This window comes from Hippopotamus amphibius, chromosome 8 (assembly GCF_030028045.1).
Source record: "Hippopotamus amphibius kiboko isolate mHipAmp2 chromosome 8, mHipAmp2.hap2, whole genome shotgun sequence".
Classification (NCBI taxonomy): Eukaryota; Metazoa; Chordata; class Mammalia; order Artiodactyla; family Hippopotamidae; genus Hippopotamus; species Hippopotamus amphibius.
The window spans coordinates 140843773-140864302 of NC_080193.1; the positions used below are offsets into that span (position 1 = coordinate 140843773).

The 20530-nt window shown below is 36.9% G+C and overlaps 1 protein-coding gene across 2 annotated transcripts in view; it reads right to left on the reverse strand.

Moving 5' to 3' along the window:
- TTC21B (tetratricopeptide repeat domain 21B) overlaps nucleotides 1-20530 on the reverse strand; it is an 82645-nt gene that overhangs the window by 947 nt on the left and 61168 nt on the right. Inside the window, exons 23-28 of one of the 2 annotated variants that reach the window (XM_057744561.1) lie at nucleotides 15269-15419; nucleotides 14904-15065; nucleotides 12627-12822; nucleotides 8094-8318; nucleotides 4349-4469; nucleotides 813-880 (exon numbers count right to left, since the gene is read on the reverse strand). In XM_057744561.1, the coding sequence (XP_057600544.1) occupies nucleotides 813-880; nucleotides 4349-4469; nucleotides 8094-8318; nucleotides 12627-12822; nucleotides 14904-15065; nucleotides 15269-15419 (923 nt within the window). Of the gene's footprint in view, nucleotides 1-812; nucleotides 881-4348; nucleotides 4470-8093; nucleotides 11819-12626; nucleotides 12823-14903; nucleotides 15066-15268; nucleotides 15420-20530 lie in introns of those variants that run through there. The other variant, XM_057744563.1, reaches the window with a different exon arrangement.

Below are 20530 nucleotides of genomic sequence, written 5' to 3' on the forward strand. Positions count from 1 at the left end.
AACATACAAATTTCCAGGTCTACTGAGTCTGGGAGTAGGCGGATATTCATTAAAAAAAAAAAAAATCAAAACTCCACAAATGATTCTAATATATAACCTTACATTAATGTACAACCTTAAACTTAATGTGAAGTGCTGCCTTACGTGGAGACTCAGTAATCAACAGCAATCACTGGGGCCAAGTATTCACTCTAACGATGCTGACACAGCTACTAGGATAAGGCACATCACAGAATTCTCTGCTAAGGAGCTCTTCTTGGAGCTCCCAACAATGTTTAGAAAAGTGCCTTACATGGAATATCAATGGCACAGTGTATAATAAAGAAACTGTAAATTCTAAAATTGCAACTTAAATATCTGTCATTTTAGCAAGGAATCATTTAGTCAGGAATCAACTGAAGAAGTGTAACTGAATGACTTCTAAATGACAAAAATACCTCTTTAATTTATAAATCTGAATCCTCTAATACCACACTTAGACATATACATAAGAACTTCTATGCAGAACAATGACTTGGAAAATCTACAATAATTCTCAGATATCTTCTGACTTGGGGATTGAGTTTCATTTAACATGCTCCTCCTCCAGCCTCTTTCTTTAAATTTATATAAACATTTTGTTATTTGAGCCCTAATTAAAAACATGATTTTTTATTTAAACTTTATTTTGAAAACTGGTAATCTCTCCCAGATGTATTTGATGAGTCATTCAACCAAAATACTAATTCTCTATATCTATTCATATACACCTTGATATTAACTAAAAGTAGGAAACAGTGCATCTGAAAAATTTTAAGAAACTTAAGTGTTACCTGGTGACATACATCAATTGCATCCACATATCTTTTTGCTTTTAAGTAATTAAATGCCAGTTTGTATCCTGTAAAGACAAAAAACCAACCCTGATATAGTACTATTTATAAAGCACACCATTAGTATTTCCTTTTTTGGCCTCCTGCTTTGTTTGCTTACTCTAATATTAGAGAACTCTTAGCGGAGGCTGGTGACTGTACTATGATAGAAATAAGATAACAGAAGGTGGAGTGACATAAAAGGAGAACAGGTAGGAAAGAAAATGGAGTTGTAACAAAGGACCACCATGGGGTTAGAAGATGGCCAGCCAACCCACAAGTGTGGTTTGCAACTTACTAGAAACGTCCCATTTGTTTCAGATTACAGTAAAAACTTATCATAGGGCAGTAAATGATAACACAACTATTCATTTACACAGTGCAGATTTACTTAACACGTCAGGCAAACTGGTTCCTACAGTCATGAGGTTTACCTTCTATTAGGAAAGAAAGTACATTATTTAAGTAATTATGCAAGTACATGAATAATTTCAAAACTGAGATAAAGGCTATGAAATAAAGGTACAGGCCAAGAGCACTGTAACAAGAAACCTGGTTGGGGAGGGGGTGGGTGTCAGGCAAGGTCTGAAATCTGAAGGAAGAGGCATGATGCAGGCCAAGGGGGTGGGAAGCAAGAACACTGTTAGGCAGAGGGAACCGCACATGGAAAGGCCAGTGGTAGAGGGAGACACAGCAGCGGGGAGAGTGGCTCAGAAGACAGTCAGTCATCAGACAACCACGTCAGCGATGAGTAACAAGCGCCATAGTTACTGATATTAAAATGTCACATTTCGGATGCTGACAACTTAGAAGAAAGTTTTAAGACATTCTTAAATGACTGTTGGTCTGTAAGAATGCCAGAACAGTAAGCAAACTAAGGAGAAAACAAAAAAGTGGACTCAGTAAGATATAACACACTGTAAAATAATATGTAACTAATAAATGTTTTGCTTTATCACTTAGAAATATGAAAAAGGGAAATGTGAATGCTGCTTTTGGGCTTTAATCAAAGTACCAAAGCAAATTTTTAGAATTTCAAAACAATGTTTTAAAAGAATTACTGGATAATGCAATCATATGGCAGCAAAAAGTAAGGAACAGGAAATATCTAAAATTCATAGTATTCGATACACACACACACAAATTAGAAATGTCCAAGATGAAAACAGTAAGTGTCAGAGAGGTAAACTCGATATCACTAGAAAGGAATTATAAAACAGATTAATAGAGTTTATGACATTTAAAAAGGAAAACAACTTAAGATGTCATGCCCAACATGGAAACTAGAGCCAAAAAAACCTGGACTTAACTTTTGGTTTCTGGCTTCCTGACTAGTTTTGAGACCTTAGGCAGGTGACCTGAGCTGTCAATTTCAAGTTTCCTCATCTAAAAACAGGGAGGATAACTCAGTGTAAGTTTAAAGAACAAATGAAATGCTTGTTGTGAAATGCTTTTAAAAATTTTAGAGTACCACACAAGTATTAGCAATTTTTTTCTGTATAAACATTAAATTAGAAGCACAAAGTTTTCATATTGAAAGAAACCTGATAGATCATTTCCTTCAAAAAACTTTAGAGAGGAAATGAAAAACCAGAAAAGGCAAAGCACAGTGTACCGCAGCTGCATCACACCTGTCAGGCTTCTAAGAATTCAACTCTTTGTAATCAGGAAAAAAAAATGGGGTGAAGAGAAAGAGTTCGTGAGAGCGAGCCAGCGGAAACGAACAATGTGGACAGCCTAGTGACTGTCGCGTAACCTGGGAATGACTGTAGAGGGAGAACCCTGGCTGTGCTCTCCTCTCAGTGCATCTCAGTTCCTGGTGCCTTTCACAGGGATAGTGTTCAAGCCTGAATCCTATGCAAAGAACACAACCATGATTTTAAGATTTTCCTGACAAGTGAAAAAGTGAAATAAATGCATCACTACCTTGGCCAGGCAGGCTGGCGGTACTGGATGCAATGAGAATCTTAAGGAAGAAACTATAAGAATTAATTGAGCGCCTCAGAGAAATGCCTACTAAGGAGAAGTCAGAGGAATTGATAAAATCACCTATAAAATACAAAGATGGCACAATGAAAGAACTAGTAACTTGGAATCTCCTTATTTGCTGGTCTTCCAAGGAACAGAATATTTACGTAACTGAGCTTCTAACTGCATTTCTTCTGGGGAATAAAGCCCCCAAATTAAATATACTTTAAGGATTTTAAGGAATTTTCATTTTACAAGCTGGTTTGATTCTGTAAGATACATAATATCTGAGAAAGAAAAATACTATCTAAAAACATTAGTTCCTGTGCTCTATACAAGTCTAGCAAAATAAGAGACCTCAGAAAAATACGAAGTAGGGGAAGTCCCGAACTGACAGCAGTACGTCTAAAGATGACCTAGCTGACTGCAGATTAAATCTAAGTCATTACTGTGACACAGCTGCTAAAAAGACAGATAACATTTTAGGTTGAATTTTCAACTACTAAATGCCTAATTTGAAAAAATAGCTTCATTATACATATAATTCGTTCTTAAATCATACTTAAGAACTTTTCCATTTCTGGTACAACAGGTCAGGAGGGACACGGACAAATAAAATAGCCTTTTCCAAACTTACTTGGCCATGGAATCTAATCTCCTCACATTCAACTCTCTCCCTCTCTATTTTAAATAAATAACTATTAACATCTCACACAGTATTCCAAAGCAGTTTGGGAAATACTATTTGAGAGTTTCCAGGAGACGCAAGGAGGGTGATAGACTTGAAAGCAAGAATGGACAAGCACCTGAGGATGCTTTGGAGAGAAACTGAAGAGAGTCATGATGCAGTCTACAATTAGAGGACCGCTATGTGTAAGGGAGGAAGGACTCTGCGGGTTGCTCCAGAGAATACACAGGGCAGTGTCAGTGAAGCCTATTTCAGCTCAATACAAAGAAAGAGAAGCCTGGGGAGGAGCTCCCTCGCAATGTGGGAGACAGGAGTCACTAAGTATATACCAGATGCAGCCCATCTGTTAGGGACACTGGAGACTAGCCTTCCTCAAACCAACAGTCTACCACTGCAACAAGATGATGTTTCTAGATGCTGAGAAAAAAAATTTTCATATCAAATTACTGTGGGAAACATGTCCCCTCTGTGATATCCATCACAATATACATTAGGGTTTACAGGCTTTGAGAAGTTCTTCAGTAAAGAAAGCAGAAGAACTTGATTTAATGCAATGTTTTTCTCACTCTCCTCACAATGGAACTCTCCCCCTCACAGCATTACCATTTTGGAATCAGAGGGTGACGGAAGAGAAAGGGCAGAATTAGATTAGATGTCCTCTAAGGTGACTGAGTTTGAATCTCAGGAAACTATACCCAGTAACTTAGTAGCTACTAATCTATTATGAACATAAAACTTACTTTTCAGAAGGTCTGACAAAGGATGTTGGCTCTTAATGTGTATTTTGTCCTTAAAAAGAAAATCAAATGCACTTAAATGAAGATTTACATATAAAACGCACCTACTGCTGGATTTGTCTGATTTCCATGTTTCCATGCCATTTCATAGTTTAAGGCAGCGTCTGTATACGCTTGCTCTTTTTCCATAATGTATCCCATATATTCATAGGCTTTGCAGCAAGACTGAAGAAAAATGCAAGATGTGTAAATAGATTAAACTTGATATCACTAAGATTTTACGCAGTGCTTACGACTATAGAGGTCAACCATATTAACTCATTTAAATGGCACATAGGAAAGTGGTTTTTCAACCTTGACTATGCAAGCAAAACATCTATGGGATTCTAAAAAAGATTCTGATGTCAAGCCCCTATCCCAAACCTACAGAATCAGGATTTTTGGGTGAGAGGGAAGGACATGTTTTATACATATACATGTATACTTTTTATTACAAATAATTTTAACATGTATAGAAATAACATTATAATGGACCCCATGAACCCATATTTTCAATTAACTCCTAACACTGTTTCACTGCTCCATACACTTGTCCTTCTGTATTATCAGATAAAAAATCCTCAGATACTACATCATTTCATCCAGAAATACTTTAGTATGCCTCTTTAAAAATAAGGACTTTCTTTAAACATAACCACAAGTTATCACACCTAAAATGTAACAACTCCTTGACATCACCAAATATCCAGTCACTATTCAAATTTCAAATAGTCTTAACATAGTTTTTTGTTTACATGTTAGGATGAGGATCCAAATAAGGCCCACACACTGTGACTGGTTGAAATGTCCCTAAACTTCCTTCTGATCTAGAAGTTTCCTCTCCATCTCTTTGTCTCTCTCCTTGCAATTAAATGCAGCAGAAACAAGAATGTTCATCCTAGATTTCCTCACAGCCCAGATTTAGTTGAGTGCATCCTTGTGGTAGTTATATAATATATTCCTATGTCATTGATATTTCCTGGAACTTGTATTAGATCTGGAGGTTTGGATCTGATTTTGCTTTGGGGGGAAAGAGGTGAAACTTCACAGATCAGTGCTCTACTGAGCCACACTGCTCTTTATGAAAAAGCAAAAATGCACAATGCTCTATACATGTTTTTAGGTATTTTTTTAATTGCTATTTTCCCCCCAGAATGTTAATTAAAAAAAACTGAAAAATAGAAAAGTAGGTATATTAAAACTCACAACGTTAAGTTTGAATAGTTTTTCTATTTATCATAATTTTACTTTCCTTACTTTAATGCAGGAAGATGCATCACTAATATTTTCATGAAAACTATTAACCATTAAAAAATATACAGAAACATGGATCTGGGTACACATTTTCCCTTTTTGCTTCAGGCTTCAATATAGCGCAGCACAGCACTGTAAGATCCTACCTATTTCACATTTTGATACTTTGATTTAAAAAAAAATACTGCATTAAATGTCATTTATCTTGATCACTAAACTGGACTGAATTTTTGTTCCCCAAAATTCATACGCTGCAATCCTAACATCCAATGTGATGGTATAAGGACGTGAGGCTCTGGGGAGGTGATTAGGTCATTTGGGTGCAGCCCTCCTGAATGGATTGGTGCCCTTATAAAAGGGACCCCAGAGAGCTCCCTTGCCCTCTTTCTCTGCCATGTGAGGACACACTGAGAACTCAGGAGTCTGCAACCAGGAAGAGGACCATCACCAGAACCCAACCATGCTGGCACCCTGATCTTAAGACTTTCAGCATCTAGGACTGTGAGAAATATTGATAAATTTCTGTTTATAAGTTACCCAGTCTATGGTACTTTGTTATAGCAGCATCAGTTAACTAAGATAATTACTGAGATTTCTTTTTTTAAATATTTATTTATTTATGTGGCTGTGCCAGGTCTTAGTTGCTGCATGAGGGATCTTTGTTGCAGCATGCGGGATCTTTTTTTTTTTTTAGTTGCGGCATGCAAACTCTTAGTTGCAGCATGTAGAATCTAGTTCCCTGACCAGGGATCAAACCCAGGCCCCCTGCATTGGGAGCGTGGAGTCTTAGCCACTGGACCATCAGGGAAGTTCCAATAATTACTGAGATTTTAAGTACTCCTTTAAATTTCTGACCTGGAGCGAGTGTTTTGCCTGTGTCACCCCAGTCTGGCCCTGTTATAGGTGGTTTGTCCTTCCACCAGGGGGCGTGTAGTGTCTTGTGATGTTATGCCCATTCATTAATTCACCATGGTTGGAAAACAGTGACATTCTATCATTCTTCATTTATTAGCAGGAAAACATCTATAATGAGAAACATCTCCTTTTCCACTATTTTGTTTCCCAGCAGTATTTTTCATACAGAAAAGGCAGGATAAATGCTTAATTCTTTCCCTTTAAAACAGTCAGTTTATTAGCATATTTCAGTGGTGACCAATTAGGGTATTTTTCCTTTTTTGGATCTTTGTAAACTCATGGACTTAAACACGTTTGGTGTGTTCCGAAGCAATGCAGTTATGACTGATATCTAAACTGTCTCAGCTTTGGCTAGTGGGAGTGTCCTTGAGTTGGCTCTTGAGTCCCTGATGTGACTCCAGTCATCTCAGCTTCCTTGCCATCTGGTATGACAAGATGGTCTAGTGTCATCTTGCACATTTCCTGCCCCAGATCTGGATGATCTCCATTTTTTAACTACATAATTCAAAGTTTCTAAGCTCTAGTTTCTGAATCTCATGCTTGTAGTATTGACATGCCTAAGCAGCAGGGCTGACACCTCTAAAGCAGCCATCATGTTCAAACATGCAATGTATTGCTGTCCGTGTTCTGGCAAACTGAAATTCTACCTGCATCGAAAACTTAATGCCCATGAAATCTTGCTTAATCCCAGATTAGGCACATAAGCATCAGTTATGTGCCAGTTTAGATTTTTCAAAGCCTATTAATAAGTATTCTGTTTTTAAAGGCCAATATAACTTAAATTACATGTATAAATCATAAATTGATAAATGGCTTGATATTTTAGGTTTTTAAAGTCCCTAAGAAAATAGCTTAACAGTATTAGATGGCCATGACTCCTCTTCGAAAAACAAATGACCCAGTTTGTAATCTAATTGGCTCAAAGGGAATAAAACATAGACTTACTGTGATTAAGACTTTGAAGTGACTAATAAGAATCTATAAAGACAAATATTCTGAAGCTTCTAAAGCACAATTATTTCTCAATAAATAGTAAATTCTTAACTTAAAAAATGTTATAAAAAGACATCCTTTTGGGGGCAATTAAACACCAAAATGCACTGTTAGTAAAGAGCCTTAAATTCTAAGGACTTGAAGACTTTCAATTTTATACCTAATGATAAGGACTTTTTATTAAACAAATCAAATTAAATGCTGAAAAGACTTCCCCCCCACAAAATATATTATGCAGAGTGGATTCTAGTAATGTGAAAACAACATGCAGCTGCAGTAAATTCATCAGGAGTATTTAAGAGGAGGGACAGACGTCCGCAATTAATGTTCTTCTGCAATTTTCATTAGTTCTGGGATGAGATGGATAATCACAGGCAAACGCTTGACATTCCAAAACACTTTCTGTAAGTAGGGCAAACTACAGCTGAAACTTGAAACTGCATAAATCTCTATTTTTCTTTATTCTCAAGGGCAAATGGCTTCTTTTTTTATTATTAATGTTTATTTCCCGATTGTGGTAAAATAAACATTTAATTTTCCCAAAACACATAGAAATCCCTAGAAATGGACCAACACACTATAAAAGCCTATTATAGAAAGGTTATACAAGAAAGGCTAAAAGGTACTTTTCACTCCTCAGTCACCTACCCTGTTATGACGCAGGCACCGTTTTAGCAGCTCTTCTGCCATGTCGTATTTTGCTGATTGAATATAAATATCAGCAAGCAGCAGCCAACTCCTCTCAAAGTCCTCTGCGTCAATAGGATTCCAGTTCATTTTTGCAATCCGCTTCAGCTGGTTTCGGGCTCTAGGCGTTTGTTTCAAGATCATATAAGCTGTTGCCATTCCCAAAAGTGCTGGAATATGATCCTTCTATAAGAAAACAAAGTTTAGACCCCCCCCCCATACACAAACATAAATGCGCCATGTTTAAAAGAAACGCATGGAAAGTAGCAAGTGCTGCATAATACAGGGACTAGCCTGTGGATTCCATTTCTGGCTCCTATTAAATACTGTGATACGGTCACTATTTAACACATCAAGGAACCTCAGGCTACCAGGAAGAACCATCTGGTCGAGGCAGTTCACTAAGAATGCAGATGCCATAACCACACAGCTCCAGGCACTTAGGAAAACTTGATCTTTCATGGGATGGACTGGCTGTTTTGGTTTTGTACAGAAACAGAAAAAATAAAATCGTATCTCAGTGTAGTCCTAACTGAACATTTGTGTTTCAGATTTAGCATTCTGGCCCCTTAGTTCTTTCACCTGTAAAATAGGAATAACAAACAGAAAGATATACTTGCAAATCATACTCCTTATCTGTACTGACTTCTATTGCTCTATTCCCCTCCCTTTTCATTTTATTCAAAAGCCTCTTCTCCCAGTTTGACCAATGGAAACGTTATAAATAAGGCATGCAATTAATTAATCACTTGGAAATTACATGAAATAGACTCATGCCTTAAAATATGCTTTTAGATTTGGAGTCTGCAGCTCCTTGACAGTAACTACAAAAGACACTATTCTTTTAGACAAAGTCAGAAAAAGTCACTCTGTGAAACCAACAAGCTAATATGAAAACTAACATACCTAGGCAATAATGTGTATGCACCTGATAAAGCTAGACTGCTTCTCAAATTTCAGCAGAGGGATTGTGAAGCTTTTATAAAGAGAAAGGCTTCCATTTAAAAAATAAATAAAAGATGAGAAACTGTGATTTAGAAATTATAATACCATGACTGTAATAAAGGTGCACTGTAAGACAGCAAGTTTCAGTAACTAATAAGGAACAAAAAGGAGAATAAAGTAGTTAAAAAGTTCAACGTGCAACACTGATAATGGTTGGAAGTCAGAAATAACCCTGGAATAGAGAAAGAAGGGCAATTCATTACAGCTTGATGAACACAGGAATATAAAACTTCCCTGGGTCTAATTTTCTCTCTACCAATAAACTTCCAATGTGTACTTTGTTCTCCTGATTAAGGAATGACAGAAATGTTTTTATTTGAATGCCAAATACAATCAATTCGGTAGTAGATTTTGAAGACGGAGGGGATATTATTAATTACTGAACCACATCCCCATCTCAGGTGGGCTGGAGAGGAAAGAAAATAGACACCTACTATGCATTTGTCAGCCAGATCCTAGGACAGGCCAGGAAGAGGAGGGTCCTGGAAAAATGTTCAGACCTATTCACATACTAAAAAATATCCCACACTATACCTTTAAAAATAAACTCTGATTTAAAAATCACACACCCTGAGTTGGATTAGAATGAATCAGTTCCTCACAGCTTGATCACTCCTGAGTGAGCTGAAGAATGGTTTCTGAAACTGCAAGCTTGCATTCTAACCCCTGCACTAGGCCCATGATGCCTTTTCTGGTGCAGACATCCTAAGACGTTCAGCCAGCTTCTCTCAGTCACTCTAAACTGCAACAACTTTACATCACAAAAGACAGCAGAGCTCTATTATAAGCAACGTACCTTTTATGGTTCAAGGTGAGGGGAAGAAAGGAAGTGGAAACATTTTAGCTTGGGTTTAATGCATCTTCCACCGTTTCCTCCCATGTCTTCCTGTCACATACCTCTTTTTTCAATCACCTCCCATGTCTTCCTGTCACATACCTCTTTTTTCAAACAATCTGAACATTGCGTAGTGCTGTGAATCTACCCTATGCTTCGTTGCCTCCCTGCCTTTGTTCACATTTTCCCCTTAACTTAGAATGCACTTCCTCCATCTCTACCTGTGTAAAGGCAATTTATGCTGGTTCTTTTTTTTTTTTTTAATACATGTTTATTGGAGTATAATTGCTTTACAATGTTGCGTTAGTTTCTGCTGTACAACAAAGTGAATTAGCTATATGTATACATATATCCCCATATCCGCTCCCCCTTGGTCCTCCCTCCCACCCCTCTAGGTCATCACCAAGCACTGAGTTGATCTCCCTGTGCTATGCAGCAGCTTCCCACTAGCTACCTATTTTACATTTGGTAGTGTGTATATGTCAGTGCTACTCTCTCACTTCGTCCCAGCTTCCCCTTCCCCTCCCTCACCATGTCCTCAAGTCCGTTCCTTACATGTGTATCCTTATTCCTGCCCTGCCCCTAGGTTCATCAGTACCATTTTTCTGGATTCCATATATGTTAGCATACGGCATTTGTTTTTCTGACTTTCTTCACTCTGTATGACAGACTCTGTGTCCATCCACCTCCCTACAAATAACTCAATTTCATCCCTTTTTATGGCTGAGTAATATTCCAATGTATATATGTGCCACATCTTCTTTATCCATTCATCTGTCGGTGGACATTTAGCTTGCTTCCATGTCCTGGCTATTGTAAATAGTGCTGCAGTGAACACTGTGGTACATGCATCTTTTTGGATTATGGTTTTCCCAGGGTATATGCCCAGGAGTGGGACTGCTGGGTCATGTGGTCGTTCTATATGCTGGTTCTTCTTAAATCATATCTTCTCCCATGGAAAGGGTCTCTCAGCGCTCCTTATACTGTCTCCTACAGCACTTTTATTTGCAACGTGGGGACAGAATGTAACAGTTTTGACTCTGCACTACAGTCAGTATGCTCGCTTCATCTCCCCTAGACTATGAGAAACGTGAAGAACGGGACTATATGTGGCTTATCTTTGTGATTCCGACTGTGCTTAGCACCCACTGCTTACTTAATGAATATTCATTATATTTAATATATGCAGCCTGTGGGTTAAAAGGGAAAAACGCAAGATAAAATTCACTTATTAAATGTCAATTCATACATCAGTCTTTGGACAGTATGGTCGGTAAACAGCTTTGAGGACAGTATAATACGAATCACATATGTAAGAATGATAAAAAATAATGTAGTCTCAGCGAAACAAAAAACTGGCACAGTCTTTCTAGGAAACAGCTGTGATGTCACTTACTGCTTTTAGTGTTCTCTCTCAAACCTCACAGTTTAACCTCTCCTTACATGATAGAAGGTTACTTCACAACATTCAGTAGCTATGACACCTCACTTGAAATGGTGCTTCATCATGCTTTACAGACTTTCTTAGACTTATAGGGCAGTCCTATTTCTGGTTCCGTCAGCTGCTGTTATCCATCTGCTGCCGCACAGTCAACTCAGCTGAGCGCCCTGAGAACACTACTTCAATGTCAGCAGGAGGGCTCTGCTTGAGGATGGAACTGTGTGGCTGCTGCTTTGCTGATTTGTTCCCAGGGTGGCTTACAATGGTGGTCAAGTGCCACCAAGGATGCTTGCACCCACACACCAACAGGAGTTGTAAGTCTTCCAAAGCCCTCCAGCATCCTGGGAGGCAGGAGGAAGGGGTCACTGTAGGGGGTTTGGGGTCATTTATCGCTGCCACTGTGATCTGTGAACCACAAGAAAACACAGCAAAATTCTGTATATCCTCTGAGAGGCCCCAATTATGTCTCCTATGGCCTACAACACTGGTAAGTGGAAGAACATGAAATCCCGAGTGTACACTTAGAACTTGCTACTACCAACTGGTGATGCGATGGGTACTCCTTCCTTCATAACAAGTAATTGGAGAAATACAGCACTGTGTGAGGGAAGGAAAAATAAAAGGCCCAGAGCTTGAGGAGGACAGTGTATCTGAATGGGCTGAAAAGAGGAGAAAGCTTTTGATCTAATAATAATAAAATAATTTATTACTATCAGTAATATTTATTTTATCATTATTATTGCAGGGAGTGATTTCAGTGTCACTAAAGAACATCAGCATTATTTGCATGACTGAATTATAAACTGTCAGTACTGGTCTCAGCCCTAGAACTGGAAAAACTTCAACTTCACATAACTGAAAAGGTGAGACATCAAGGCAGCCAGGTGTTTATTTTCACTTAGTAAGTTAACCTAGTCTACACCTACAACACAGAGGATAAAGCCATTCCCTTGAGAATTTATGCCCTCTTGCAGAATTTCCTTTCTCTAGAATTCACTCTTCTAATAGAGATAAACATAATAACACATCAACATAGTACAATGTCTCCTGTGAAAACAAAGGTACATGATGTAAAATCATGCCAAACTATATATCTAATTTTTAATAATAGTAAAAATGAAGTCAATCTTCAGAAAATAAACAACTAATCAAAATACATATTCAACACCACCAAGGGAAGATAACGTGAAGCTGAAAAAGAAAATTTACTAACCTCAGATGTTGCTATTTCGGTGAAGGTATTCAACGCCTGCTCGACGCTAGATTTCTGTTTGGTAGCCATCAGGCAATAGTTTTCCATTATGCGGAGCTGTACGTGACCCTGAACAGTCTGAGGTTTTAGTTCTTTAAGGAGCTTTTCTGCTGTTCTCACTGCTAACTGAACAGACTCTTGCTTCTCAGTCGAATTACTGTATACAATTAAAAATAAACCTCATGTCTGTTACTCATCAAGTAAAATACACTGAGATTAGAATGAGCTCTAGGGTACACTGGCTTCTATTTTTCTCACCAATTTACAAGTAATCCTATTGAAGAATGTCACTCATTCTCTTCTAATACAAAGTAAAGCACAGTTACAGTTTTAAAAACAAAACATAGCTTCAATAAAACACCATTAATCACTATTCACTTTAGATTGAAAACGAAACCTGGATACTATCCACCTGTGGTAAGTGTGTTCATTTCAGCTAATAAAAAACTAGAATTCAGGAGAAGTAGGATCATACAATTATCAAACAGCATCTACTCAGAAAATGAAAGAAAAAAAAGGGAGACTATAAAATACTGTAAATCAACTATACTTCAATTAAAAAAATAATTTTAAAAAGAGGGAGCAGAAAGTAACTAACTTTGTTAAAGCACTTCCTATGTGCCGAACACTGTTATTTCATTCAATGTATGTTGAACCCATTTGATATACGAGAAAACCAAAGCTCCAACAGATAAAGTAATTTGTCAAAGGTCACACAGCTAATAGATTTGAATCTAAGTTTGCCAGACCTATCAAGTATACTTAATTTTCCTCACCTAGTTGCCTATAAGACTTTCAGAAAAGAAATTCTGTATGTGTCAAAAGGTTGTAAATTTTAAGTGCATAACAATTTGAATGTGTAATAGCAATTTTCTTACACACACACTCACACCCAGATATAATGTATACATAAATCAATTAATGAAAGGAAATTAAAATTCTCAAAGCCTAAACACGAACACCACTGCTCTTCTTCTCAGGCTTTTACTTTCTCTAAAACATTTTACACTGTTGGCAACCTTCTTCCGAGCTCCCCTCCTTTCATTTCTGTAAGACTACACAGCTTTCCTTCTCTTTCCACCAAAGCGACTGCCCTTTGCTTACCTCTTTTCCTCTTCCAAGCTCCTTTAACTTTAGCACACCCCAAATTTAGCTCTCAGACTTCTGTTACTACACTCTACTCGAAAAGAGGCCATTCATGGGGTTCCGACCACCCACCCTGAGCACCGACCCCCGAAACCTGTGTCTCCAGCTATGACCTCCCTTCTGAGTTTTATACTCTGAGTTTAGTATTTTCAACCTCTTGCTGAAGATTTCCAGGGGAAAGCCTATCGTTGCATACCAGAATGTGACCTTAACCTTTCTAAAACAAAAAATAAAAATACTTCTGCCCTGCTCTAAATCTTTCAATGGTCTCTATAATCCAAACCTTCAAGACTGTCACCGAAACCTCTCAGCAACCGGGTTCTCCTTTCGCCCGCTCCTCTATGCAGCTTCCCCTGACTGCTTTGCAATGCTATGATTTCTATGAATTCCTGAAACACTCAATATCAATTTAACCCATTTCTGTTTTGTCGGAGGTTGAATGGTTTCAGATACTGTCTTACATGTTCCTGGAGGCAGAAAGTACCTCTTCTATTCCCCTTACATCCCTATACACGCCCCACCCTGCCTTGCCCAGTGCTGAGAGGACAAGCAGCAGATGGAGGCTGACAGAAATGTAACCATGTACCAGCGGTGCACCACAGAGGCCAAGAGCAGGAGCTCTGAGGCCAGGCAGGACTCCGTCTATATCCTGCCTCCACCATTTTCTAACTGAATCACATCAGACAGGTGAACTTTGAGCTATTTCACAATATTGTTATAGGGAATAAATAAGACAATGTATATAAAGCATGTAAGCACACAGCACACGCTTTGGCAGATAGCTACCATTTGATAAGAAGTTACTATTATCATGTGGACAATTTTTGCCAAAGTAATCACACTCTACCATTCACCTTATTTTCTAAAGAGTAATTAGGGGAGTGTCCAATAATATGTCTATTCTGATTTAGAAAACTTTCTAAGAGCATTTCATGCTTGTTTCAGACAACAGTTATTTTGGCTACGATTTATTCACTAAACTTTCATTAGTGCTATCCTGGAATTCAGTTTTCTTTTATAAGATATCCTTACTTATTATCCCTAACAAGAGTTTCCAAAAAAACAAAGCGTAACTTGTCAAATACCACTCACCCCAGGTCTCCATCCAGATTTTCAAATACTTCACCTCCAACAGTTTCATTATCTGGATTCAAACAGATTTCTATCATATTATAAAGGGCATTCTGGCCCCAGTCACTGTCTTTCCGAGCTTTATTAAAATGTCGAAGGGCATCATTTGGTTCTCCAGTATACCTTGTTAGATGTTAAAAAAAAAATTAATTATTTCAATCACTGACTACAAACTTTAAGCCATTTATAACTTATTTTATGTGGTAAATAAAACTACTGTATTTTAAAATGTAGAAATTTTTTAATTCAAAGAAAAGTGTACTGTACTTTAGTCACAATGAGGGAAGAAAACCTATTATGTAGAATTTACGTGCCAATAAATTTACCAAAGATATAATCCTTTACAGTACTGAAATCCTGGCTCCAGTTTTGCTCTGGAGTTACGTTTCTCAGCCATTAAGAAAAATCTTGGAACATCCTCAAGTTTTCCACATCTTCTTAGGAGATCAATTAAACGAGACAATGTCATATAATTATCTAGAAACAAAGAACATATCAGTTATGAACAACATTTTACAGCCTTTGTTTTGATGGTTAAAATCCTACTTCATTAAAGTATAGTTTGCTGCAAATGAAGTGTGATTTAAATGTAAGTGAAGGAGTGCCTTAGGGGTTATAAATCCCTAAAGAGACCATATGGACAATGGATGATTTATCGACTGATAAAGATTTGGTTGGTCTGGTTACAGTGAGACAACGTTCAATATAGGCAAATCCATAAAAATATACATTTGTTGTGACTTTTCAATCATTATTCCTGGGACCAAAACCTTCTATAAATAGCCTCTGTATAATCTAAACTCTTAAATGTAAAATTCAGGAAGATCAATTTCATTGCATGGGACAAGTCTATCTCTGAGACCTGCTTTCCTACTTACTGCAGCTAGGAAGCGGGTGAGAACAGTAGGTCTTGATGTTTAGGGTGGGCAATTAGGAATTTTACTCCAGACTTGCCTTTATGTGTATATGTACCTAACACACTCCATACTAGCTTACCCTATGATAACCTTAACATATTAGTCCCAGTATTTTAATCCTGTTTTATCTTCTTCTAAGAAAAAAGAACTACTTATTTAGTCTCAGGTACAATTTCCTGGCAGGTTCCTAGAATGGCTTCTTCTTCCAACTCTATTCAGTTCTTTCTCATCACTAAGGTACTAAATTTTGAGAATCATTTTAATACATACTTTTTAAGATTGTAAAAATAATGCATGGACGCTTTAGAAAATTTGGAAAAGTACAGAAAAGTATAAAGGAGGAAAAAAAAAACACTCATATGCCCACCAACTAGAGATTACCACATTTTGGTACATTTCCTTTCATATATTTATGAGTGAAAAATCAACGTATAAATATTTAAATGTAAACAATGAAATATGTTGCTTACACATATACAAAGCTGCAGTCACCCTGGGGTTCTGATTTTGATTCAACATTATATAGTAAACGTTTCCCAATTGTCATTAAATGGTCTCAAAAACATTTTAGTGACTGCACAATATTCTACTATATTGATGGCTCACATTTTAATTCTATAGTCGTGTTTCTTTATGTATTTGGGCTCACAAGTTTCAACCAGTACTGCACTCATAGTAGGGAATTTATAAAAGTCCTTATTTATATAAGCTATTCTGATCACTTTGATAGGGTGAATTCCTAGAATTATAACACACAAACAAAAACTTTTAAAAGAAATTTATCCTTGATTCTATTTTCTAAGAAAAGAGAAGATACCACACAATCCACTTCCACTTCTGGGTATACACCCCCAGGAACTGAAAGCAGGCACCTAATCAAATATTTGTACACCAGTGATCACAGCAACATTAGTCACAGCAGCCAAAGGGTGAAGACAACCCAAATGTCCATCAGCAGATGCGTGCATAAACAAAGCATGGTATACACACATAATGGCACGTTACTCAACTTCAAAAGGAAGGAAATTCTGACATGCTTCAACATGGATAACCCCTGAAGACATTGTATTAAGTGAAATTAGCCAGACAAAAAAAGATAGTAATGTATGAGTTCACTTATATAAAGTATCTAGGGGAATCAACTGCAAAGAGGCAGAAAGTAGATGGTAGTTGCTAGGGCCAGCAGGGAATGGCAAGTCAGTGCACTGACTTTCAGTTTGGAATGAAAGAGTTCCTGAGATGGATCATGGTGGTGGTTACACAAAAATGTGAATGTACTTAATGCCACTGAATAAACAATTAAGAATGGCTAACATGGCAAATTTTATGTTACATAGTATGTTTTAGCACAATATCATTAAGAAAAGAACCTCTGTGGGCTTTGCACCTACTCTTACCTGACATCAAAATAATCCAGGTTGACAATATCATAATTTACCTTTTTAAACATTTTTATTGATGTACAGTTGATTTACAATGTTGTGTGAATTTCTGCTGTACAGAAAAGCGATTCAGTTATACATATGTATACACTTTTTAAAATATTCTTTTCCATTGTGGCTAATCACAGGATATTGGATATAGTTCTTGGTGCTATACAGTAGGACACTGTTACTTATCCATTCCATATATAATAGCTTACATCTGCTAACCCCAAGCTCCCACTCCATCCCTCTCCTGGCCCCATCCCCCATGGCAACCACCAGTCTGTTCTGTGTTCATGAGTCTGTTTTGTAGGTAAGTTCATTTGTGTCGTATCTTAGATTCCACATACAAGTGCTATCAAATGGTATTTGTCTTTCTCTTTCTGACTTAATTTCACTTAGTATGATCGTCTCTGGTTATATCCATGTTGCTGCAAAAGGCATTATTTCATTCCTTTTTACAGCTGAGTAATATTCCATTGTATACATATGTACCACATCACCTTAATCCATTCCTCTGTCGATGGAGATTTAAGTTGTTTCCATGTCTTGGCTATTGTGAACAGTGCTGCTATGGACATAGGGGTGCATGTATCTTCTTGGATTCAAGTTTTGTCTGGATATATGCCCAGAGGTGGGACTGGTGGATCATATGCTAATTCTATTCTTAGTTTTCTCAGGAATCTCCATGCTGTTTTCCATAGTGGCTGTACCAGCTTACATTCCCACCAACAGTGTAGGAGGGTTCCCTTTTCTCCACACCCTCTCTAGCATTTATTATTTGTAGAGTTTTTAATGATGGCCATTCTGACCAGTGTGAGGTGGTACTTCATTGCAGTTCTGATTTGCATTTCTTTAATAATTAGTGATGTTGAGCATCTTTTCATGTGCCTATTGGCCATTTGTATTTCTTCTTTGGAGAAACACCTACTTAGGTCTTTTATCCATTTTTCTATTGGGTTGTTTTTTTGTCACTGAGTTGTATAAGATGTTTGTATATTTTGGAGATTAAGCCCTTATAAGTCGCATCATTTGCAAATATTTGCTCCCATTCTGCGAGTTGTCTTCTCATTTTGTTTATGGTTTCCTTTGCTGTGAAGAAGCTTTACCCTTTCAAAGAACTAGCTCTTGGTTTTATTGATATTTTGTACTTTTATAATCTCTATTTTATTTCCCTTCTGATCTTTATTATTTCCTTTCTTTTGCTGACTGTAGGCTTTTTTTGTTCTTCTCTTTCTAATTCTTTTAAATGGTAGATTAGGTTGTTTGAGATTTTTCTTGTTTTTTAATGAAGATCTGTATCACTATGAACTTCCCTCTAAGAACTGCTTTTGCCACATCCCATAGGTTTTATATGGTTCTGTTTTCATTGTCATTTGCCTCCAGGTATTTTTAAATTTCCTCTTTGATTTCATCATTTATCCATTGGTTTCTTTAGTAGCATGTTGTTTAGTCTCCATGAAATTGTTTTTTTCTCATTTCTTTTTCTGTGGTTGATTTCAAGTTTCATGCCACTGTGGTCAGAAAAGATTCTTGAGATAATTTCTATACTCTTGAATTTGTCGAGGCCTGTTTTGTGCCCTAGTGGATGGTCAATCCTAGAGAATGTTTCAAGTGCATTTGAAAAGAATACATATTCTATTTTTTTGGATGTAATGTCCTGAACATATCAATTAAGTCTAACTGTTCCATTGTATCATTTAGGATCTCTGTTGCCTGACTGATTTTCTGTCTAGAAGATCTGTCCATTGATGTGAGTGGGGTGTTAAAGTCTCCTATTATTGTATTCTTGTCAATTTCTCCCTTTAATATTTGTTTCACGTATTTGAGTGCTCCTATATTAAATGCATATATGTTGACAGGTGTAAAATCCCCTTCTTGTATTGATCCTTTTATCATTATAGTGTCCTTCCTTATTTATGGTCTTTAACAACTGTTTTGCCTGATATGAGCAATGCAACCCCCAATTTCTTTTCATTTCTATTTGCATGAAATATCTTTTTCCATACCTTCACTTTCAATCTGTGTGTGTCCTTTGCCCTAAAGTGGGTCTCTTGTAAGCAGCATATTGTAGGCTCTTATTTTTTGTTTTTTCTTCTTTTTAAATCCAATCTGCCATTCTGTGTCTTTTGACTGGAGCATTTGCTCCATCAACATTTAAGGTAATTATTGACAGATATGTATTTATTGCCACTTTACCCTTGCTTTCCCGTTGATTTTATATTTCTGCTTTGTCCCTTCTTTTTCCTTCTGTGGTTTGATGGTTTTCTTCTGTATTATACTTCTTTTTGGTTTCTGTGAATCAACTGTATGCTTTTGACTTGTAGTTACCCTGTTTTTCAAGTTTTAACATACTTAACCCCATCATATATCTACTTGCCTTATGACTCTGGTAGTCATATAGGCTCAAACACATTCTAGGAAATGAAAAAAACATTTCTTCTTTTTCTGACTCTCCTTGCCCACACTTTATGAGTCTGACGTCCTCTTTCACATCTTCAGGTTCATCCTTTTGCTGTTCATTGTCCTTATCACCACTTTTACAGAAATTTTTTGATTTTGTTTTTTTAATCTGTGTACTGGCTTATTTAGGTGATTTGCTTTCCAATTGTGATCTTCTCTTTCCTATATATTCTTGCTTTTCTATTTAGAGATGACCTTTCAATATTTCCTAAAGGATAGGTTTAGTATTGCTATATTCTTTTAGTTTTTGCTTGTCTGAGAAATTCTTTTTTTTTTTTTTTGCACATCAATAAAGCTGTTCTTACATTACTTTCTTAATTTTTATTTTATACTGGAGTGTAGTCAGGCGTACAGCAAAGTGATTCAGTTATACATATACAGGTATCTATTCTTTCTCAAATTCTTTTTCCATTTAGGTTATTAGAGAATATTGAGCAGAGTTCCCTGTGTTATACAGTAGGTCCTTGTTGGTTATCTATTTTAAATATAATAGTCTGTATATGTCAACCCCAACCTCCCAATTTATCCCTCCCCCCACCTTTCCCTATTGGTAACCATAAGTTTGTCTTCTAAGTCTGTGAGTCTGTTCCTGTTTTGCAAATAAGTTCATTTGTATCATTTTTTAAGAGTCTGTATATAAATGATATCATATATTTGTCTTTCTCTGTCTGACTTACTTCACATCCATGTTGCTGCAAATGGCATTATTTCATTCTTTTTAATGGCTAAGTAATATTCCATTGTATATATGTGCTACAGCTCCTTTACTCATTCATCTGCCAGT